Below are 25,353 nucleotides of genomic sequence, written 5' to 3'. Positions count from 1 at the left end.
AATGAGCCTAAAGAAACTTGTTAAGCAAATGGCTTAATACATAAAATGCAACCTTTGCATTGTGTTTTTCTTAGAATTGAGCAAGTATGATAATAACATAAAGTCACAATCTCGAACAAAAATTATTTTGTTCGGCCGGTGTCAGTACTACCACCCCATGCCAAATCTGTAATCCTATTCCCATTAAAACATGCTGTGCGTCTAACTTTTGTGAAGTAGGAAAAATTTTGGATTTTTGATCGCTTAGAACAAATGCCAGGCCTGGTGCACAGGAAAATATCATAATAACAACTTCATGGCTATTTTAATTATTTTGACCATTTTTTATTTGTTGGAGAATCGCATAAGTAAAGGTATATATTAATTAAATATTTTTCTACTATGATAGAACAAAAAGGAATGACTTCGAAATTTGTACTATTGACAAAATGACGAAGACGCAAGCTTTTTGTAAGCTACCGGAGTTTTTTTTTATATATTGTTGTAAGCTTCTGCACGCACTTGACACACGGCAGTTGAAACAATCATGTATGCGGAGCTCCGGGCACTCGCCATAACAAAAATTCACGGTTCACCAAATATTTTTGTCTCCTTCGAAAATATAGACGATTTAGATACGTGAGGGTAGATGTGGTACTCTCGTTTTATGAATTAATGAGTTTTGCTCTTTATTTTTGCTCTGTACGAGTATATGAGCAAAACCATCATTGCACGTCTCAATAACTCGAAACGATAATTTGCCTGTCTTTTTCATTTCATCCTTCTTACCTCACAAAAAAGACACACAACATATTTGAGTGGAAATGAAGTGCCAGTACTGGCACCCCCATACAAAATAATTTTTGTTCAAGATTGTGAGTCTTCTTTTAATATTCTTACTCAATGGTCGCCTCTTACAATAGGCATCTGTTACCGCGGGAAAATTGTAATAACCCAACCTGATAGGGGACCTCGAAGAACTTTCGAAATGGTAAATTGATAGCTTCCACTGGATGCATGCTATTTACATACATGCACTAATGCGTTGCATTAAGAAGCCGCACCACACTGGTAAGCACTGACATACCTTGCGAACTATCAAGATAAAATAAATAACCCGTGAACAAATTCACCCAGTAGCGCAGGTAGTCTTATTTGTTGTTGTTTATTACTAACTAAATATGTATTTCAATTTACTGTAATTTTTTTTTATTACTCAAATGAACTTGATTTGAACTTAGGATAGAAGAGGCGGATATAGATAAAATCAAACATTTATATTTATGGATTCATTTACATAGCAAACGTCTTAAAAAAGCGTGTAGCGTGTCATATTTAAGGTGCTACCCCACCCGGTCGGGCTTATCAGACATTGCACATTCTAATTTAGTTGGCTGCCCGCCGAGTTCGTTTTCTTTTTAATTTTAAACTTACTGACATCATGGATTATCTCATATTTTCTGATAAATGGACGCAAGTAACGGATAACAATGGACAATATTTTGCATTAATGAACTCTGTAATGCTCAGTATGCCTATTATCTAGTTTATATTCAATGGTATACCCAACAAGGTTTTCGATTGTTGGTATTATATACGCTGATTTGAATATTATTCATTAATTGGAATTAATTAATTATTAATATGCTATTTGTAATAAATTATATGTGCAAGTTATTTAATATTTAGTATGATAACTACGGTGGCCGCCGTAGCAGAATGGGTTGGTGCGTAACTACCATACGGAGTAAGTAGGTTCGAACCTCCCTGCATGAAACACCAAATGATAGAAAAATTGTCTCTAATAGCAGTTATCAGTCAGTCAGTGGCAAGCCTCCGAGTGTATTTCTGCCATGAAAAAGATCCTCACAAAAAAACCATTTGCCGCTCGGAGTCGGCTTAAAACTATAGGTCCCTCCATTTGTAGAACAACATTAAGACGCACAACAAAAATGTGAGGAGGAGCTCGGCCAAACACTCAAAGGGATGTAAGCGCCACTTTTAGAAGAAATTTTATGTTCCGTCACTTTATCACCGAGAGAGGTCCAAAAATTCTCGAAAGGTTTTATGTCATGACTTTAGGAAGGTGTTGGCAAATGTTTTTTGTTGAAAAGTATCCACATTTTAATATAGTATGTTTGAGACCGTTATCGTGTTGAAATAAAAACACCCTCCTTGGTATATTCACTTATTTCTGCACCTCAATGTAAATTTTCCTTCAGAATGGAGGAATAAAGATACTTGTCAATCGTGCATTCTATAAAAACTAGTATTCTGATTACCTGAGCTCACATGAACTATGACAGAACCTCCACCGTGCTTACCGAAGACTTTTGATATCCGCCATACCATATGACGACCATCCGATTCAAAATAATGGCTAGCAAGCTTTTGTCACTAATGATTACGGTTTTTCAAAACTCAAAGAATATGGCGGGTGCTGAAGTACCTCCCACTCGACCTCTTGGAGGGCGGTTTTGACGGCTTGTGCAACAGGAGGCCTGACGTTGTCGTGAAGGAGTATGGTTTGGCCATGTCGATCAGATTTTTGACGTCGAATGCCCTCATTCACGCGGTGTATCTGGGCAATGCATGCTCCTTGTTGACCGTGACATTCTTTTCGAGCATTTCCCGGTGCACCATGCCCTCCCAGTTCCAACAAACACATATCATGATCTTCTTTGAATGGAGATCTGGCTTGACTCTCGACTTTGCCGTATCTGCTGGAGCCTCCCCGTCTTTTCTTTGCTTCATATTGACCGATAGGCACCATTTCTCATCTCCCGTGACGATTCGGTGCAAAAAGCGCTGTTTAGGACCGCGTGTTGCTCGATGGCGGCCGAGATGCTGAGAAGCAATTTGAAGGCGACTTAATTTTTTTTTGTTGAGCTAGTGAGGAATGAAGGAGATTGAAAATCGTATTATGATCGCAGTTCATTTTTTCCGCCAATTCACGACTGGCTTGGCGACCGTCCTCCTTCAAAAGGGATTTGAGACGTTCTTCATCGAATTCAGAGGGCCTTCCGCTGCGGTAGGTGTAATTGACGTCAAAGTTGCCAGTTTTGAACTTTGAAAACCATTTCCGTGCTGTATACTCGCCTATGATATCTTCTTCATACTCCAGGCAATGACCCGGGCTGCTACGGCAGCTTTTTGACTTCGATGAAAAGTAAAGAAGGGCAGGTTTCGGTAAATTTAGATTTTTACCTCCTGGGTATTCAATTTCTAAGTCTCACAGCTAATCAAAAATAAAATAGATCAAACATACAATTAACATAGTTTTGTAGAGTAGAAAGAGTTATATCGAATAAATACCCTTGGCCAAACAGCAAACAAATCGTTGCAAAATAAAAGAAAATATAAAAGTGCTATGAACTTGTTTCCCAACCCAATGTATATTAGTTTGAGGAAAAGAAGTCCATATCCATAATATATATTAGTCTTGCCATAAATTCTGTTCGGTTCCGTTCATTTTGCCTTTGTTCGTATGCATTGTCTACTCATCAATTATACTCAGTTTCGTGGGAGACTTCGTTTGTTAACAATGGTGTGGGGAGCTAAGGAAAATCGTATTGCAGTGATTGCATTACATAGGTGGGGTAAAAGTGCAAGTGGAATTTACAAATTGCTGAAAAAACTTAATATTTCGAGAATGTTTGTTTACCGCACCATCAATCGTTTTTCTCAAGCGTCTGAAGTGACAGACAGAAAAAGAAGTGGTCGTCCAGTACAGCCCTAAGAAGCCGTTCGAGAAAGAATTCGCAGAAAGCCTTCCGTCCCTCCCCGGGTCATCTTTTGACAACGCAGTTAAAGAAAGCTAAACTCGACAGATACAAGCAGGTGGCACGCGGTGAACGGCCATAGAAAATATTATTTTCACAGATGAGAAAATGTTCACTGTTGAAGAAGTTTGTAATATGCAAAACGACAAAATCTATGCTTAAACTTCTAAAGATACAGGGTTCAGCATGGGCACCATCCCGTCTCCATAATGATTTGTTGGGAGTGTCTTGTAAAGGCGTTTCATCTCTTCATTTCTACGAAAAAGGGGTTAAGACCGGGGCAAAAGTGTACCAGGAGGATGTCTTAGAAGGCGTGGTGAAGCAGTTGAGCAGTACTCTCTTTAGCGGAGAGCGTTGGATCTTCCAGCAAGATTCTGCTCCAGTTCTTTAGGCAGAATTCCGCAGAAGATTGTCCATCTGGAAGCCCAGATATGAATCCATAGGACTACATTTTATGGTCAGGTATTTGAGAACGTGGCCTGTCGAAGACTTCAAAGAAATTTGGAGAATCTCAAACAATCTTTGGTTCAAGCAGCGAAGCCAATATCCAAGGAAACCGTGCGTGCTGCAATAGCTGAATGACCTAATTTGAAAGCTTGTGTGTGTAAAAGCAAATGGTCACCATTTCCAATGAAAATTAAAATTCTTTTATATTTACATGATTAAATAAAACTAACTTCATTAAAAGGAGTATTACAATTTTATATCTATAACGGAATATTAATAATAATACACATGGGACCACTAGCCCAGATCTTCCAAAGCTATATTAACAAACGAAACTTGTTCGATTAACGGTTTCAAAATCAGTAAGCAAAATGACTCTATGGCCACAGAATTTAATACATCAAATATTGAGCCGGTACTTATTCAAAGCTAATTTTTCATTTCCCTTTCATGCGACACATCAAAGTCCTCTGCTAATGGGCGCATTTTACTTCCATGGTCAGCCAACCTTTCTAAAACAGAAAGAACCGAGGTTCTTCTTTGTGTCCTATTGGTATTGATATGTCTCATATAGCCTTAAAAAACTTAAACTCTGAACAACAAAAAAAAACAATGATAAGCTGTAGTAATATATATCACATATTGTTCGATCATAACTCTATATTATATATATAAATATATATATTAGCCTGATGTATAATGTAGGCTAACTCTATTCTAGTAAACCTCTATTCAAGTAAACCAATAAATCAACCACAATACATTTTACAACTGCTGAAGTTTTATTTCTGCGAAATACAGTTAAATGAAATAATATTTTGATGCATGTTTAGTTTTCGAGCAAATTCCAGTCTTCATTTGAATTATCAGACTAGATCAAATACGGTTGAAATAAGCTCAATTCATTTTATTTATTTATTATTATAACTTATTATTATTATTACAGCATCTAATTTTTATTTCTAAGCATACGCGCTTACGTACATATTCAGCTTCTTTGGTAAGGCATGGCAGTGTATGTTTGGGCATCGCGGTAAGGCAAAATCAAAAAAAATAATTGATAATGTAAAAAAACTTCTTCGATTTTTTTTTCGAAAAAAAGATAAATCTGTTCGCGAAGTTCTTTGAACATTGGCGGCATCATCGGTCCATATTTTTCTCAATTTATTACAATATTGAAGCTACTCTTGATGCCATACGGCCAAATTTATTGTAAAAAGCACTCAAAGATTGATCGAATGGACTAAAAAAATGTATGCCATGAAATTATCTACCAGATTATAACAAAAAAATGTATTCCAACAATATTGCTGTTATAGCGCTTAAAAAACACCCGATGTAAGGTATATGCATAGGTATATGTTTACATGTATTATGATTTTGAACAGAACATTTACGAAATCTACTTGTACTGACTTGTACATACTTATGTCCCTAAGGTCCGCTGCCTTCAAACATTATTGAAAATCAACAATTATTTTTTAATTGAAATTATTTAAAAAACGTTACCATTATGCCGCTTACGGCTTCATCACTAAAACCGCAACATAAATATACGCTCGATGTTATGAGCATCGATGGTAATGACGGTCATTACAAAAATCAGTTAAAGTTTCAGCGCCACGAACAAAATAAACAGTCACATGAAAAAAAAAAACAGGATAAGAAGCTGCAACAGTATGAAACCACATCAATAAGTTTACTCAAAAAACAGCAAATACAACACTTTCAACAGCTTCCAACGAATAAACAATATCTGGAACAGGAGCAGGAGCAGCAGAGCCAGCAACAGCAATACCAACGGGAGCGTCATAACCATAAGACGTTTAACAATGCTCTGACAGATCATATGGCAGCGGATATGATTGGTACGATATCATCGAATGACCAGGATTCAAACTCTGTGTCTCAACAAGAGAAAGAACAATTAGAACAGTCAATACAATATGGAAATGTGGACTCTAAAAATGTATTAAAACAAAAGTATACAAATCAACAGATTTTAGAAGTCTCTGCTAACTTGCAGTCAAGGCTACGTAAGCAACAACAAAGACGGCAGCCATTACAAAAGGTATTATTAGCAAATAAGCCGCAGCAACAACAACGTAATGATGTTAGTGTAATTAATACCAACCATAACTATAGTTATAATCATGAAATAAAAGTAATCGGTCATTTCAATAATATCAATAACAAAAACATCAGCTGTGATGGTGACGCTTTACATGAAAACAAAAATCACAATATCAACAGCATTGGTGAACCCGATAGCTTTGAAAGCGAAAGTGACGTTGGTAGTGTTGGTATCATTGGCGCTGGCGGGGTTAGTGCTTATAATGTTGATGCCAATTCTTTGAACGAAATGAACGCCAGCAACTCTTTGACAACGACTGCTGCTAATCCATATGCAGGTAGCATGGCTTCAATCACCAGCGAGCAACGGCTCTGTCAATTATATAACTCGCAACAACACTCCGATTACATAATATCCGACTACATGGAAAAAATAGCTACGCGCATTAGTTTATTGGAAACAGAGTTGAAGTTTGCTTGGCGTGCTTTGGACTTACTGTCCGGAGAGTATGGTAAGATTTGGGCCCGTTTGGAGAAACTGGAGAAAATATCGACTGAGCAGCAATCAGTTGTCAGCAATTTAATGGGTTTGATAGCATTGAAGAAAGAACATCAGCAGCAACAACAACTCAATCAAAACCACCAACATGGTGCTGAGTATGAGACACATTTAGACTTTATTGACAACGATGCGGTCGATCAACAGCGGCCCCTTTTTGACTATCTTCTGCGTGATGAGCATTTGTTGATGTCAAATTTAGTTGAAGCCGAACAGCAAGCCATTTTATTGAATAATTCAGCCGCTGCTCTATTGCATGATATTACCATGGAAGGTACATCGAAACATTATAATAATCTATTGCAGGAGTTAAAAAACGACACCTTAGACGCATTGGATGCTGTACGCATGGACAGCGAACTGGATGCACTCGGTAAGGTACTGCAACAGCAGACGAGCTTAACGTACGACGAAGGCGCTATTGTCGCTGATAGCGTTCATTTTAAAGAAACAAAACCCGCCAATATGATGTATTCACTTGGTAGGCAAGAAAATTTACAGTTATCCGATTGTTTTGATGTGGGCGATGGCGTTAATCATGTACTGTCAAAACTTGTTAAGCATGACGAACTCAGTGGATCACTTTCACCGTTAAGTAATGTTCAGCAAAGAAAATGCCATCAAGTGGCTGCTGCAATAACTGCAGCTAAACTAGCCAAGAACAAACTTTACTCGGATTCAGAAGTACTGCTTTATGAGCAGCAACAAATGCAGGCAAATGATGCTAAAAGCGAATTACTGCAACAATTTCGGAATAGCCGGCAAATTCTGGAGAAGCTCGTACCCTGTGACAATAATGCGTGTAGTGACCGCCTACAACATTATACAACTGGAATTAATGCAGCCTTACAACAAACAGCATCAGGCAGTGTGCTGAGTTTACCATTTGTGTACGGGGGGATTTTTGGCACGACTCGTAAAGTGGCAGATGCGACACTACAAAAGGCACACTCATTGGCACATATCAGACCGCAAATATTTAGCGATGTATCTGATGAAATGGCGTCAAATTTATATGAAAACAACGAAGGTAGTGTGTCTGTCGACAATATAAATGACATTGATATGCCATTGAGTGATTTTGTTGAACAAGTTAAGTTTTTTCGGCAAGCGGCCTCTAAACATGGCGAGGGCGGGCAACTGGTCGTGCCCATAGAGGATACGGGTGGGACATGCAACAGAACTCTCCTCAATATTGGGAACAACAGTGAAATGAACGAAGAATTTTACAAAAAACTTAATGAAGCGTATCGCGATAATAGTCTGACTACGGAAATTTCAAATGTTGAGCGGTTGTTGCAGCAATCGGAAGCGACACACGAACATATATTAGGCGTATTGGGTGCGCATACGAATTCCACGCTGGATATGATCCGCGAGGATAATGAAGAGGCACCTGAGGGGATCGTATGTGGAATTGGTGGTATGATGGATATTGCCGCTTCAGCCTCTTCACAACTAATACCAACAACAATAACCACAAATTTAACTACTACAGCTGCAGAACCAGCAACAACAAAATCAGTAACGAACAAGATTAAAGAGACCAAGAAGCAAAAAAAGAAAAAACATTACAAGGATGAAATGGAAATGCTGAACAATTTGAAAAGTGCATTAGCGCAAACTGCTGTGGATGAAAATATAAATAAAAAAACGCCAAAATATTCTAACGGTTTCTTTAGCAGCGCCAATGCAACTGGTCCTCCCAATATAGGTGATCGACGCTCAACTGGTTCTTCATCTGAAGAAGAGTATAACGTTATCGGCACCCAATTTGACGGACAAGATTATTTCTTTTCCCAATTAAATGAGGATAAAACTGTGGTTCTCGATAGTACTGGCGAGATATTGCTTATGGAGATAAATAAAATTCAAGATTTGCAAGTATTGAGTGCTGCGCAAATTCTTAAACTAAGACAATTGGTTAAAAATGATATTGCTTTTTTCGAAAATATCTACCAAGTCAATAATAATCTTTTACTTCTGCTATTAAATCCCGTCACAATTGCCGAAGAAATGCGTGCTTTCGGTAATGACAAGCACCGCAAATTCGAAGTAGTAATGAAAAAATTAGAAAGAAACATTGACACGCTGAAAAAATTGGTCGGAAATTCATTTGATGATTACAAGCGAAAGTACCTGACCGACGCAGAGTTGACATTGATGCAAGCAGCTGGCGAACTCACCTGCGATAAAATTGAAACTGCAAATAAAACTCCGAAAAAATATTTAAAAACAAAAAGAGGAGCAATGAAACAATCTAAAATACCACTAGATTACAATGCTGAGGACACAGACTTTACTCACATAACGGATAAAAAAGATAAGCTTTTGGAAAGTAGAATCCCATTGGAAAATCATATGAGTGTTAAAAGTAGGACCAATAATAATGCACATTTCGATTATAGTGCGCAGTTATTACGCAACAATTCCAATTTAGACGAACAACTTAAAATATTGGAAACACAGGAACATGAAATGCACCTTAAAAAATTTCATGACCCCACCAAAAATGCGGGTAGCGGTAACAAAGGTGTGGACGGTAATTCTAGTACAGACTTACATCAGCCATATACCAGTTATTTAAATACAGATAATTATTTGGTTGACATGGATGCAGAGTTTGAACGGATGATTTTGAGAACATCATCTAGTAATATGAATAACAAAGCCCGAGAAAACCGTATTTCCCAACCAGTTGGTCGAGCTACTTCTGCCACAAATCTTTACAGCAATGACGAGTACATTAAGTCACTGAAGCGTAGCTTGGAACGGCACAACAGTATGCTCTTCCTACTACATTTGCAGAATCCCGACCATCAACATAAAACTAATGCATATCAAGATGTTTTGGCTATGGATATTGATGGTATTCTATTAGCTGGAGTTGGAGGTAAGCAAAGTCCCCCACCGCCAGCACCGAATGATGCCCAATCTGACGTGCCGCATAAGCTAAGTGAGGATGAAGTCGCTGCTGTTGACATTTCAATATCATCGATGCCAGCCCTGAATCCATTTCATCAACAGACACAAATGGCGGGATATGGCAGTGCACATCTGCAGATTCATCATGCTGGGGGCTCACCAAAACAGACCAAATCTGACTCCGGACTTTCATCTATGAGCGGTCTATCCAGTTGGGAAAAATCACCGAATTCGCCTCTGTATTGCGGGAGTAGCGCCGTTGTTAGTATTTCTGATATATGCAATCCATTCCTTAACAGTTATCAAGGTATTAATATGGATATGCAGCTCTTAATGTCTAAAACCATTTCAATGAATAACAGCAAAAACTTAAACTTAGACAATTCTGGCTTAATTACGGATCTTGATGGTAGCCTTGATTTAGGTATAAATATCACTGATGTACATTTAAATGTTGAAAATTCTGACAAAAAATTGGTGACCACTACACATGCCATTACCATACAAACTACTTGTTCCATCATACCGACCATAATCAACTCAACTATTGCCACGTTCTCCAACACTCTCGATAAAATCAAACAGCAAAGTCATTTGCAACAGCTGCTAACGTCACAGTTCCAACATCAAAGTTACCAGCAAAAGCAACAACCTGAACTACACAAACAACAACAGAAGCGCCCACCTCAACAAACCGAAAAAGATTATATGCTTAGCGAAGAGAATCTGAATTATATTCGTGAATTATCAAAGAACATGCCCATATGTTCGGTATACGAAAACAAATCTATTTTTAATATATTGAAAGAAGATACCTTGGATGACAACATTCGAACTGTGGATGAAATGCTTGAATGGGATAATCAGCAACAAACACAAAAACAACAGCCAAATATATCATCAACTACCAGTAGATCTGTGGACTCAAACCGCCGTATTCCTGACCTCTTGCGCACACCCGTCTATGAACCGACGTCTACAGGTAGTAGAAATTCTTCTACAAGTTCGTACGAAGAAACTGAAATTGATAGGATCGCATTGCGTGAGTCGCAAACACGTAAACAACATCTTACAGACCGTCTGGTATATTATCCAACATTTAATGGGATTACTGATTATAACAGCAGTAAAAATTTGGATTATTTGGGCAAAAATAACTTTGAATATCGTCGGCAATTCCAGCATCAACAATTGCAGCAGCGGCAGCACTATCTCGCTTCTAGATGTGTAAATGTCCTTGGTTATGCAGATACGTTGTCATCGCCAATTGAACCACCACGAAAGGCACCACAGCACCAGCAACAGCACTGGTTGCAAACACATCGTCCAGCATCAGTTGCCACTCATGAACTATACAATCATCAAATGCAAGAAAGAAATAATTTAACTGGTACTCTCGCATATGCATTGCAACGAATGCCGTCCAATTCAAATCAAAGCATCGATACAGAATTGCCTATGTTTATAGATCCAAATACCGCTTATTTTAGTGTTACACCGCGAGATGGTGCGACAGCACATGGTATAATGGTATCCTCGGCATCTGCTGCCGCAATTGGGTTGGATGGTGGTATATCCACTTTGAGTACCTCTGTGAACAGCAGTGCTGTTGCTAGGCAATCTATTTTCCATAAGCCTCCTAAAGTTTGGAATAGACTCACCAATTTTCTCCCGGAAAGCTTTAAACTGAAACGGTCACCGACATACAGCCGCTCGCGGTCTTTACCCACTGGATATGATAATGAAATGCACGGTAATAAAATTAAAGTTCGTGGCCAAGCTGGCTCTTATCCTTCTGTTGCCGGTCACATCACTCCCAAAATGCCAAATTCACACATCAAATCTAATGGACGAGATGTGTCAGAGTTCATGGTATATAAGATGACGGCTTCAACGATGTCAACTGGCGGCCAGCAGCGTGGAATTAAGCATTTGGGAGGCAGCTTTGACTTTTCGAAACGCTTTCACAAGTTGCCTTTGCAGCTGATGCAGCGTGCTACACATCCGGGCGCACGCGCGGTTGTTAGCACATCTACATCATCCGCAACTGCTGACACTGGTTTAGCTGGTGGTACCAGCATTAAGAAGGCAATGGTCGGCAAAGGCCACAAGACACGCTCAAAATTTTCCGTAACTGTGAACAATTTCATGCAGAAAGCAAGAACTTACCGGCGGCGCAAGTTTGTGACCCATGGTAGGAGTGGTGTTGAGATGGCGGTGGCGGTGGCCAATGTATCAGACACCGAGGCAGATTTACCTAGTTTCACATCATCGGACAACGAAGACTCGATAGCGAATGAACTTGAAGAATTAAGTGCGGTTGCAACCGAAGAACGTACTTTTGGTGAGCATAGGGTACAAGCGTTCGATGAATATAAAACGCTGTTACCAAAACGCCATAAACAACACATAAAACTACTGCAACAGAAACAGCTACAACAAGAAGAACTGAATGTGAAATTGCTCAGGAAAAAAATCCACTCCGGAAAAGATGACCGAGAACAAGACTACGAAGAAGACGTCCCTTCTTTTGGAGAAATTGGTGAATTTATTGGTATTAGTGCTAATGGCGAAGAGCAAGGTCGCCACCAAGAGAACGAAATTGATGGGGACATTGATGCAATAGCTATGAGTATGTTCCCTCAAATATGCCAATTAAATCCTAAAGAATCAGCAACAAGTAATATAGAAAAAGAAGTTACTGCTTCGCAGTCGCCGCTAGCATTACATTTGGATCAAACTATGACCAATGATAGAAGTAATATCTTTCCTGTTATGAGCGACATTAGACGTCAGCAGCAAGATCAAGGCAAAGTGCTGAAAGAAACAAGCGATACAACATTCACACCTGCTACTACTAAAGAACCAGTGCCGGATTCTCGCCTTCTACCAAAACCTATGATGTTATATAAAAGTGCTTCCATTTGTGTAGATAATGAAGAATGTGATTACAGCGGCAGAGGTATGACCGTGCAACCACAAATGCAGCCAGTATCCATAATCTCTTCAGAATGCAATAAAGCACCATATTTATTTATAACAAAAATTAATAATGACTTCGAAGACACCAATATGAACACAATGCCTGACATGGAATATAAGTTGAATGGACATGGTCAGCGCAGCCTTTCAACACAACAATCACTAGATGTACCAGAAGCAGCACTACATGAAGAAGACGACAACCGTAGTCAACATTCGTATCGCACTTTGTCGTCATCGCGTCGTCAAAGTACCGAAGATAGCATCGACACCGATGATGAATACTTTTGTTATGAATTGCGGCAGTTGGAAGAATTGGAACAGCAACGCAAAGCTGAAATCGAACCCGTAACGTTTGAAGCAAATCACTCAGTTGACAACGCCCAACTGTTCTCTCAAATCGATCAATTGGCGATAAGCAGTACAACTGGATATCATGATGATAGAGAACGCGATTTCTTATCTGATGAATATGCAGCAGACGAGAACGTGAAACAAGTAATGTCCGAAGTTTTGAAAGAATTGAAATATGTTGTCAAACAGCTACCAGCAATAGATGACGCTAAGCTGGAGACAGCGATAAAAGCTACAACGAAACCCCAACATTCACATGGACGCAGCTCGACAAAATCAAGCATAAGTACTTCCGAAAGAATAACTAAAGTGGCGGATATACATAGTGCTTGGCAGGATACCAAAGGAGACGAGTTGCAACTCAATTCTTCTGATGCTGATGCGGAGGAATATGCCTGTGTGGATGCTGCCAGCAGCGATGCTTTGGAAGAGACTACAACATTTCATGCCATAAAGAGCATCGAAGACCCTGTTCCGCAGGATTTTGAGAAATGCCAGCAGCATCAGCAGCGTCAGTTTACACAGCAGACACATAATCTAATAGGGAGTGAACGTATAGGGCCCCATAAACGTTTTCGAAAACGACGAGACCGCCGTCGTACGAACGACAGTTGTTTTGACAATGAAGCTAGCCAAGAACTGCATCATTCCACAAGCTCCTCGTATTCATCGGAAGAGGATGCTGCCAGCGCTACGAAGCGTTATAAAGAGAAAACAAAATCTGCTCCAAGACGTGGTAGCAGTAGCAGTGATAAGCAAAAACGTGTGTATGTGACACAGGTTATGCCACATGAACCCGAGTTCCATAGTGAACCCATAAAAAGGGAATTACAATTAATTCAAACTATGCAATCATCAATTGATAACGGTGTTGTTGCAGCTGATGAAAATCTCGATGATGAAGAGTCGAAAAATCTGAGTATGTCATCCGGTGCCACACTTGGTCCAGATACACCAGCTGAATTAAGTGAGGAATTGGAAGGCGACCAGCGAATATTTAAGACTGCACCAAGCTACCAAGCATTTAGAGATAATCAGGAAAGAACAGAAATAGTTACCGAAAACACGCAATTGAAAGCTAGAGAAACCAATATTCCTATCTCTGCTCAGATTGACTTTAAAAATATCTCGGCCCCAGCAAATAACAATACCGAACTCGATTTGATCCAAGCAGAAAAAGAAAGAGAAGTACAAAAACAACAAGCGAAACTTTCCATACGATTCCTAAGTCATGATTCTAGTGTTGAAGGTTCTCAAGTAACTAACGCAGCTGTACTTGGAAGTAGCAAATGGAAGCTTTTGAAAACTCTTAAAGAACGTAAAATAGAAGAGCAAAATAATCAGGAAAAAATTAAAGACGATGAGCTCACAAAAGATCGGGAAAAGGTAAGAATTAATTCTATAGCACCTAAATAAAATCTTTACCCAAAACTCCTAAGCGAATTTCACATTTATAACTATAACCCAAAGCAATATTTATGGCCTAATTCGGTTATTATCTCATTATTTCACATGCATCAGGCATTAATTACAATAGAATGGTAGAAAAAAGTAACATCAGCATCCTGTTTCGGAGCAAAAGTACAAAAATAGGGTTCTTTGCGCTTTGTTTTTTAATTCCACGCCATTCACGGGCATCGCAGAGCCCAACAAAGAAGTCAATTTAACTTTCCTTCTTACTTAACTTTCGCAGGAAATTTCTGCATTCCGGGTGTGCAAAACATAGCTGCAAGCTGCTGAAATATTGTACGCTTCTAATTTTATGTATTTTGTACTAAAGGGATAGGCAAAGAAAAATGGTATTTTTTGATATAAATGATCGAATGTTTATTTCATTATAAAGAGGAAGGTATGTCGTTAATAGTGGAAGGTAACATCAGGCAAATGACCAGCACGACCACGCTTACAGGACAATATCCTTTTCATGAAAGTTTCCATAACCGAATTGCCAAGTAGCTGCCCTATGTCCTCGATAGCCTCACGAATTCCATCTTTGAAGTCTTGAATCGACCCTGGGCTGTTGGCGTAGACCTTCTCTTTCACGTGGCCCCAAAGGAAAAAGTCACAAGGTGTTAAATCACAAGATCTCGGTGGCCAATTGTGATCACCTCTTCGAGAGATAACACGATCCGGAAACGTTTCCCGTAAAAGATCAATGGTTTCGTTAGTTGTGTCGCACATAGCGCCGTCTTGTTGAAAATAAACGTTATCCAGCTCAATACCATCCAGTTCCGGACATAAAAATCGTTAATCATCTCTCGATAGCGCAGTCCATTCACCAATAACACCTGTTATTGGAAAACCCTTTTCCCTAATCCTAACTAAGGGAAATCGTATGTAGTGAGCACTCGGTGGTCTAAGGGTTTGGAAAGTTCTAAGCGTAAGCCACGGTCCCCGTTATTAGCCTCTTGGGTTCATTTGTCGTTTGAGACACGTCACGCACTTGTTTGCCGCGGGTGACGTGTTTTGTTTTTATCAATTTATTTCTGATTTACAATTCTAATTACCTGAAGTCATCTAAATCCTACATATGTCACAAACAGGGGGCGCCATCTTTTATGTCGGCATGAAAACATTGAATAACTTAAAAAAAAAAACTGATTTGTATAAGTAAGGTATTTTTATTTGGTTTGGTTACTTACAATTTAGTAAAACTATTCTTTGAAAAGAATATCAATCAAATGGCCACCTTTATTAGCAATCACAAACTGCGATCTTTTTTCTGCATTTGTCATCACCTTGTCAAGCATTTTGGGTTTTATAGCGTCGATTTCGCTTGTTTTGGTATAAAGTGATCCATGGTTGAAATTGTACTGAACTGATGTATCAAAAACATGTGTGCTGAAGTCGATCGGTTGGTAAATAACAATGTTATTCCGCGTTTACATTACCGACATAAAAGATGGCGCACCTTTTACATAATTTAGAAATACATGAATTCTTACGTAAAATGTATTGCTTGTACATACTACTCCAAGCTACCAAAAATTAAATCCGTTCCTAATGCAAATAATTTTTCAAATAAACTCGTATCCAAGGGGTTTATATAATATTATAGAATTGACACGGCGAATGAACGATAAGTAATGCTAATTAGCTCGGAGGATGTAACTCTAGTGGCAGCTGACGATAAGAGTCTGAGTGTAATATAAGCGGCATACACTTTCAATAAATTATGTCATTGGCCAGTTCAGAATTGAATACTAATATGTCGGACGAAATAATAAGCAAATAACACAATTCACTTAAAAAACGGTTTCAAATTCGGCTTCAATTGACTGATTGAAAAGTTCCGATTTCATTTGGAGCTCTGCTTGTCGATATGAAGATATTCTTCTAGCTGAGAGTTATCCTAGTCTCTGGTAACCCACTCTTTACTTTCTCTGTGGGGGTGTAAGTTATACAGATGGAGAATGCAGCTACGAATACTTCAGAGATTTAAAAACTGGTTGGTACCGGTAAGCGGTACTAATTCTTCCAGGCTTTTTGGAAGCAACATAAAACCGTAGGGTAACAATAAAACGTACGACACATATTAGCGTTCGTTAAGCTGGAAGTAAATTAAAGCCTAAGAAAGTTGAATTTTAAGTTATTATTTAAGAATAATGGTTGGTGGAATAATGGTCAGAATGGTCCATAGATTCGAATCTCCGTGCATGAAACAGCTAAATGATAGAAAAAGTTTTTTCTAATAGTGGTCGCCCCTCGGCAGGCACTGGCAGACCTCCGAGTGTATTTCTACCATAAAAAAGCTCATCATAAAAACCATTTGCCGTTCGGGGTCGGCTTAAAACTGTAGATCACTCCATTTAACATGTTACAACACATAACAGAAGTGTCCACGCCTCTTGTTTTTTAATAATATAGTAGCCCAAGTAAAAGGTTTAATCATTATTGAAGTATGAAAAGCTTTTCGTTTTATATATTCTAATTATTATTATTAGCCTAGAAAAAGTTTTTATAGAATACTTATATAAAATTTATTTCAAATTATTCATATAACATAAGCTTTAAATAAAGACCAACGGGCTCAAACCCAATTCACACATTTATGTCTTTCCATGCAGAATGGCAATGGCTCTGGAGATATTGGTATACGGGGCAGTGGGCATCCTGGAGATAACCCGTTCTACAGTAATATCGACAGCATGCCGGATATTCGACCACGCCGAAAATCAATACCGCTTGTATCTGAACTTGTAAGTAGTTAGAGTATGCGCACTTATATGTATATGTAAAAGTAATTATACATACATACATATGAACCTGTTGAAAATATCAATTTAATCATGTACCTTATTGTAACAAATACTTATGTACATACATAAATGCAAATATTTTCTTTTTACCAAAATACGCATACAGTATTTAAGGCATACTTTTAATTATGTATAAAATGATGGTATACATGCATATGTGCATAGATACTAGCAGCCTTTTTCCGTTAAAAATATTCACAGTATCTCCGTTTCAGTTGCTTTACACTTAAACAAGTGTGGGATATATCAGCTAGGAGTTATTTCATCTGCACGGCTTTGGTGCACCTAGAGATCGAAATTACCGAACATTGCACTATGCGACAAAATAAAATTTGTTGCCTCGACATTTAGTGAAACTTCTTTTAGGTGTCAATAATACTATGTATATATTAATGGACATTTCTTAGTCAAGTTGAAATAAGGAAGATATTCTTAATTGAACCCTGGCACAATATCACATTACTTAGTGATTCACAAGGTTAAGTTTCTGAAATGCTCGTTATACGATTTTATGGAACAAGAAGTTAATTTCTGAGGTTTTATTTTTTATTACCTCTACCCTGGCGCTGTAGAACAATTTTATTGAATTCTATTCTTTTTTTATTAATAATTGTTGTCGAAAAGCCAATGTACCCGCGGAGAGCCAATGTATTGTCTGGTATAAATTTGTAGCGGCATCATCGCCATTCGTCGACATTCCCATGGAAGACGCTACGTTACCGGAATGACTCGGATTTTTCGTCACAGGAGCAATCCCTTGCAGCAAGTTTGCTTCAAATACTTCTGTTCAGGGATGGTATCGAACCCAATCCTGGACGAGAGGTATTCTACTGCTGGGTCTGCCACATACGGTTCCACCCGAACTCCAACTCAGTTAGGGGTAATTAGTGCACCGATGGGTGCCATCTTAAGACCTGCTCAGGCCTTAAGATACACAGGGAGTGGTCCACACGTTAAATGTTCCGGCACTGCAAACGGCCGCCACAAATCAAACCCTAATGGTTCGGAGCCCATCGGTGCAACGCGACACCCTCTCTGACCCACAACCATCCTGTTCCAATCCTCGTGCGGGGACAAACAAGCAGCTCTTGGCCCCTCGCATAGTCTGTTCCGTGTGTCAGACCAGGGTTCCACGGAGCCTGACATCAGTCAAGTGCAATTCTTGCAATGACTGGTGCCGCTTTCGGAAGTGCTCTGGCCTGCGCACCACACGTGATTGGACACGCGACTACGTTGCCTCCTGCTGCAGAGCTCTGCACCCGCAACCGCCCCCTGTGACGCGGCCGCCCGTAAACATCAAACTGCAACAACAACTGCGGAATGCACAGCAGAACCAGCGCAGACAAACACACGCGTCCCTCACACCCCGCCTTACGACTATACTCCCATGGAGCTTCAACGGACTCATGAGCAAGATAGATGAGATAGTTGCGATCCAAGAGACAAAACTGCATGCTAGCTCCCCCTTAATTACCAGCGATAAAGTTTAGCGGGCCATCAACCATATGAAATCTTCTAAAGTCATTGGCCTTGTCGGACAAAACATGCTGATGTTGAAAAAGCTGGGTCCATTGGAAGTAGAGTACCTCACAAGAGTTTTCAATACGTCCATGGCCACTCTCGTAATTCCTGACAAGTAGGGAGAATGGTCACTCTACTGAAATCTGGGAAACCGGTCAACTAAAGGGATCCTTATCGGCCGATAACTCTCCTTTCAACTGTAGTGAAGACTCTTGAAGCCCCCCTACTCCCACTCTATACGGAACATCTGACCCCAGCCACACATAAGCATGACTTCCGAAGAGTCCACAGTACCACCACAGCACTCACGCAGATCAACCGTGGGCTTAACCAAAATCGCCCCTGCGAGAGGACTGTCCTAGAGCGCTGGCTGCCCTATGACCTCGATAGCCTCACGAATTCCTTCTTTAAGGTCTTGAATCGACCCGGGGCTGTTGGCGTAGACCTTATCTTTCACGTGGCCCCAAAGAAAAAATTCACAAGGTGTTAAATCACAAGATCTCGGTGGCCAATTATGATCACCTCTTCGAGAGATAACACGGTCAGGAAACTTTTCGCGTAAAAAATCAATGGTTTCGTTGCTTGTGTGGCATAAAAAATTGTTATTCATCTCTCGATAGCGCAATCCCTTCTTAATAACACGTGCGTGGTCGACATTCGTCGGTAATATAATCTCTAATCAGAGGAAGATAAAGCAAGGAGTTCCGCAGTGTATTGTCCTTTCCTCTTTTCAACTTCTATATCTCGAAGCTCCCCCAGTTACCAGAGGGAATCTCCCTGGTCTCTTACGCCGACGACTGCACGATAATCGGGTATTGACATTGATGGCCTGCCCGCCAAAGTGAGCGTATATCTCCCCCGTCTTTCTCGCTTCTTCACAACGAGGAACCTACAGCTTTTCCCCACGAAGTTTACGGCGACCCTTTTCAGCTCCTGGACAAAGGAAGTCAAGCGGCAACTTAAGGTAACAGCCGACGACACACCAATACCGACTATTACCAACCCCAAAATATTGGGAGTTATCTTCGAAAGTTTGCTCTCCTTTTCTTCGCACCCAATAGCTATTGCCTCTAAAGTCTAAAATGGCAACAAGGTCCTCAAATTGCTTGACAGCAGCTCTTCGGGCAAAGACAAAAAAATGTTGCTATCTACATTTAAGGTAATTGGTCGGCCGGTTCTAAACTACGCTGCGCCTCTCTGGTCGCCTGGAACTAGTAATACGCAGTGGATGACGGGTTGCCTCCTGATGTCCCCACTACAACATCTACACGATAAGGCACAGATGCTGCCTGCGAAGTAGGACAACACGCACAACACGCACAATTACGTTCTGGATACTGTAACAGGTTAAACTCCTACTTATCCAGTATTGACCCCGACGTATTAAACTTATGCCCAGCATGTGAAGGAGCTCCGCACTAATCACCTTTTCACATGCCATATCACACCCACTCATCTAACACTCCTTTCCCTCTGGATCCAACCTGTCGAAACAGTAAGATGAGCTAGACGAAGACGACCGGTGATCTACACTACACTGAAAGGTATAAGTATACTGCTACAACAACAACAATCCATTTGTCGAGTCCCTATACCGCTGTAGCTAAATAGACTGGTGCACAACCAACATTCGCAAGTGCACAGGATCGAATCTCCCTGCATGAAACACCAAATGATAGAAAAAGTTCTTTCTAATAGCAGTTGTCCCTCGACAGTCAGTGGCAAAGCTCTGTTTCTGCCATGAAAAAGATCTTCACAGAAAAACCATTTGCCGTTCGGAGTTGGGTTAAAACTGTAGGTCCCTTCATTTGTGGAACAACATCAAGACGCACACTACGAATAAAAGGCGCAATATTACACAATCCATCAAATAATCGCGCAGAGGTACGGTTTAAACCCATTAGACTTCTGATTCAGGACATTAGGGCGGTTTCGTACAAATAACTAAAAACAAATAAACAAAAATATTCTTTCACTACAGGTAGAAACCGAAGCCAAACTTGTTCATTCACTTAAAGTGAAGCTCACGTTGCCATCAATTGTAATTTATTTATACATATGCGAATACCAAAGGTCCAAAATTCCACACAGCGCATGAAACGAACTTTTTGCGACCAAAAAATCCTCAGAAATGTGGAAATAGGATTATATGTAGGTATATACGAGTAATTTGGCCGCCTGGGCCTTGTATAACAATTTTCCTCTATTTGATTACGTTGTGTATAAACATATCAGATCACTAGTCTAAGCAGATAAACCAGCTAAGGCTGCAAACATAGTGCACGCTGAGACGAAGACGAAGATGAAGACGAAGCTGAAGAGAAATTGCTTGCGTTGCGAGTAAGCGAATAGGTTGCACAGTGAAAGACGAATTGGTTGCGCATTTGTTATGTTAGTCGCAATGGATTCCTCATCAGATGATGACCTGCTGATTGAGCAAAGCTTATATTTTTAATTAAAACGTATAAAAGTAAATAAAAAAGTACACCCTATAAATTTGGGAAGAGAAGCATTTGGTGAGTTTCATCATTTGTATGATGAGCTGCGCCACGATGAAAAGAAATTTGTGGAATATACCAGAATGACAATTAGCACATTTGATTATATTCTAATTAAAATTGAGCCAGTTAGTATTAAAAATTGGACTAATTTTAATAAAACGCCAATTATATGTGCTGAAAGGCTAATTGTGACGTTAAGGTAAAAAATAATTTTGAAATATATTTAGTTACATATATGCCTTTTATTGATTACACTGTGTGACAAAAAAAAAAAAATTAAATAAACTTTTATGGAGACCTAGCACAACTTATGGTTATAGAAAAACTAAACAAAATGGTATAGGAGAAATTTCCAATACACCCCCAAAATCTCATTTTATGGCCATAAAACCGTTTTTCAGTAGGTTGATGTGAAGAATCACTTCTAACTTCGCGAATTTCCATCCGATTTCGAATTTGTTTTTTTAATTCGAAAGAACAAAAACAAGCCCTTTTGACAGTGTGTTGATAATTTTTCTGAAATGACAGCTGACGAGACTCTAGACGGAAGTATTTGGAATTTTTTTATTTTTTCTCTATTTTTTCAACTTTGACATAATTTTTACGATATTATCCGATATTGAGGATTTTTTTTAGTACACTATTGTTATAGTAAATTTAATTTTGCGTCGAATGAACAACATTTGACTGTAATTGAATTAAAATTAATAGAGTAATCCGCCTATCATGGTATCAAATATCACTAACTATCAAAAACTAAGTATCGCAATAGAAAATTTGATTAAAAACCCATTCACTCTAAAATTATTAAACAATGATATATACAAAATAAATGTTACACACAGTGACGACTATAGGTCAGTAACTAAAATGCTAACAGAATCAGAAATATCCTGGTTTTCGTACCAAAATAAGCAAACGCGACCAATTAAAGTGATGATAAAAAACCTGCATCACACTTGTGAACCTGAAGCAATTATAGCTGACCTAAATGATCAAGGCTTTAACGTTTTAAATGCTGTGAACAAGCTAAAATGGAAAAGTAAAGAACCTTTAAATATGTTTATGGTTACTTTTGATCCCAGTGAAGATATCAACAAGATTTACAAAATAAACCATGTCCTCCACTCAATCGTTGTTATTGAACCTGTCAAAGCATCAAATCTGATTCCCCAATGCAAAAGTTGTCAAGCATTTGGTCATACCAAGAACTACTGTAACAAAACTCCAAGATGTGTAAAGTGCAGTGGAAAACATAGTACATTTGAATGTAAAAAACCGTCAGACCAAAACCCAAAGTGTTGCAACTGCGGGGAAAACCATCCCGCTAATTACAGGGGATGTATAGTCGCGAAAGAATTGCAAAAAATCCGTGATAAGAACAGGAATAAACAACAAATGCCAAATCATAGTAATAAAGTTATCGATACTATAAATAAAGTTACTAAAATAAATGCTGTGAAAACAAAAAAACCATCTTTTGCTGAAATTCTCAAAGAAGATAAGAAGATTGCGATATCAAACAAAATAACAAACAATGACCAGATTCTTGCCCAAATACTTCTCAAATTGAATAATCAAGAAGATTTCAACAAAAGCCTCCATAAACGGTTAAATGATCTTGAAAAACAAATACTGTCCAAAGGTAACAAACACAATGACTGATATGCTGAGAATTATGGCATGGAATGCGAACGGCTTAAAAAATCACAAAAATGAATTACAAATTTTATTAGAATTAGAACATATTGACGTCTGTCTTATTTCTGAAACGCACTTTACCAAACAATCGCACATTGAATTCAAGCATTATAATATCTACCACACTACACACCCAAGCAACTGTCCAAGGGGTGGTAGTGCCGTAATTATTAAGAAAAATATTGAGCAGTACGAAGATTTCAATTTAAGTACAGAAATATTCCAAGCCACAACTGTAACAATCCAAACAAAAAACCAACCACTTTCAATCACTGCCATATATTGTCCACCAAGATACAATATATCTTCAGAAGAATACAAGAAACTCATCAACATGCACAAATTTAAGTTCGTAATTGGTGGAGATTTTAACGCAAAAAATGTTTATTGGGGATCACGTTTAACCACAGTGAAAGGACGTGAGTTGTACAAAGCAGCGCGAGAAACTGGATGTGACTTCATTTCTACGGCGAAACCAACATATTGGCCAACTGATGTCAATAAAACTCCGGACCTGATCGACTTTTTCATTGTAAAAAAACTGTCAACGAATTTTATTCAAATAGCCGAAGGTTCTGATCTCAATTCTGATCATTCACCAATATTCTTAACTATCAGTGAAGCAATAATCGAGAAAGAAAGTAAACCGACGCTCAATAATAAAAATACTGACTGGAAATCCTTTGCAAAAATTCTTCAAAACATTCAACAAAATGACTTCTTAGTAACCACCAAAGATCAACTAGAAGAAGAAGTTCAAAGGTTTGTCCAAGAAATCCAGAAAGCTGCCTGGATGAGTACACCCAATTTCAAAAGGGTAACAAATGGAGCTAACTACCTCAAAGAAATTAAGCAGCTCATCACAAACAAAAGAAAATTACGGCGAAAATGGCAACATACTCGTTCCCCTAGTGACAAAACCAAGCTCAACAAAGCATCACAAGAATTAAATAATGAAATAAATTGTATTAAAAATGAATCAATAAATCAATACCTTTCAAGCTTGAGATCTGATAAAAAAGGTGACTACTCACTTTGGAAGTGTACTAAATATTTGAAAAGACCAAATTGTCATGTTCCTCCAATCAAAAGAGATAATAATACATGGGCAAAAAGTGACAAAGACAAGGCAGTAGCTTTTGCAAAACACTTAACAGAAACTTTCCAACCCAACGAAAATCAATCTGACAATTTGTATACTCATACTGTAGATGAAAACACTCCTATTTCATTCATTACTATAAAAGAACTCAAAAGGGAAATAAAACAACTAAAAGATAAAAAAGCGCCCGGATTCGATTTAATTACAGCTGAGGTTTTAAAAAAGTTACCCTACATAAGTTTGGTTAAATTAGTAAAGTTATTTAATCATTCAATTCAGCTTCACTATGTTCCAACCCTGTGGAAAGTTGCGGAAATGATAATGATTCCGAAACCGGGAAAAGATCTACATCTTGTTTCCTCGTACAGACCAATCTCGTTGCTGCCTCAAATTGGTAAGCTATTTGAAAAGCTCATCCTCAATCGGTTGACGCCAATTATCGACTCTAAAGATTTGTTACCTTCGCATCAATTTGGCTTTCGGTGTAAGCACTCAACCATCGATCAGGTGCATAGAATCACAGCCGAAATTGAAAACTCTTTTGAACAGAATAACGTGTGTTCAGCAGTATTCTTGGACGTCGCACAAGCTTTCGACAAGGTTTGGCATGACGGTTTAAATAACAAACTAAATACCTGCCTTCCAAGCGGTTTTTGCGCCCTCCTAAAGTCGTATCTGAGTGAACGCTACTTTCGCGTTAAACAAGGAAATGAATACTCTGACCTTGAAGAAATAAATGCTGGTGTGCCGCAAGGAAGCATTCTTGGTCCGCTCTTATACCTTTTATACACCAGAGACTTGCCGATACCCTCGAATAGCTTGATCGCCACTTTCGCCGACGACACTGCCATCCTAGCAATTGGAAAAAGTGCTGAAGAAGCTGCAACCAAACTTCAAATTGCAACAAACGCTATTGAAGAATGGACGAAAACTTGGCGCATAAAATTGAACAATACCAAGTCAATACATGTAAACTTCATCAACAAAAAAGTGAATCATTATCCAATAATGCTGCTAGGTGCCGCAATACCACATGCAAACACTGCAAAATACCTTGGCATGACGCTTGATGCTAAGCTTCGATGGAAGGAGCATATAAAACTTAAACGGCATGAAATCCATCTGAAGGTAATACAAATTAAATGGCTAATTGGACGAAGATCAAAGC

The 25,353-nt window shown here is 38.9% G+C and overlaps 1 protein-coding gene across 1 annotated transcript in view; it reads left to right on the top strand.

Moving 5' to 3' along the window:
- The first annotated feature begins 5,195 nt into the window (after nt 1-5,195).
- The window catches only part of LOC128870278 (uncharacterized), a 56,641-nt gene continuing 36,483 nt past the window's right edge, over nt 5,196-25,353 (top strand). The window contains exons 1-2 of the mRNA XM_054112879.1: nt 5,196-14,487; nt 17,169-17,300. Of these exons, the coding sequence (XP_053968854.1) occupies nt 5,722-14,487; nt 17,169-17,300 (8,898 nt within the window). The 5' untranslated portion in view covers nt 5,196-5,721. The remainder of the gene's footprint in view (nt 14,488-17,168; nt 17,301-25,353) is intronic.

This window comes from Anastrepha ludens, chromosome X (genome assembly GCF_028408465.1).
Source record: "Anastrepha ludens isolate Willacy chromosome X, idAnaLude1.1, whole genome shotgun sequence".
NCBI classification, from domain to species: Eukaryota; Metazoa; Arthropoda; class Insecta; order Diptera; family Tephritidae; genus Anastrepha; species Anastrepha ludens.
This window is presented reverse-complemented; position numbering and strand designations above follow the sequence as displayed.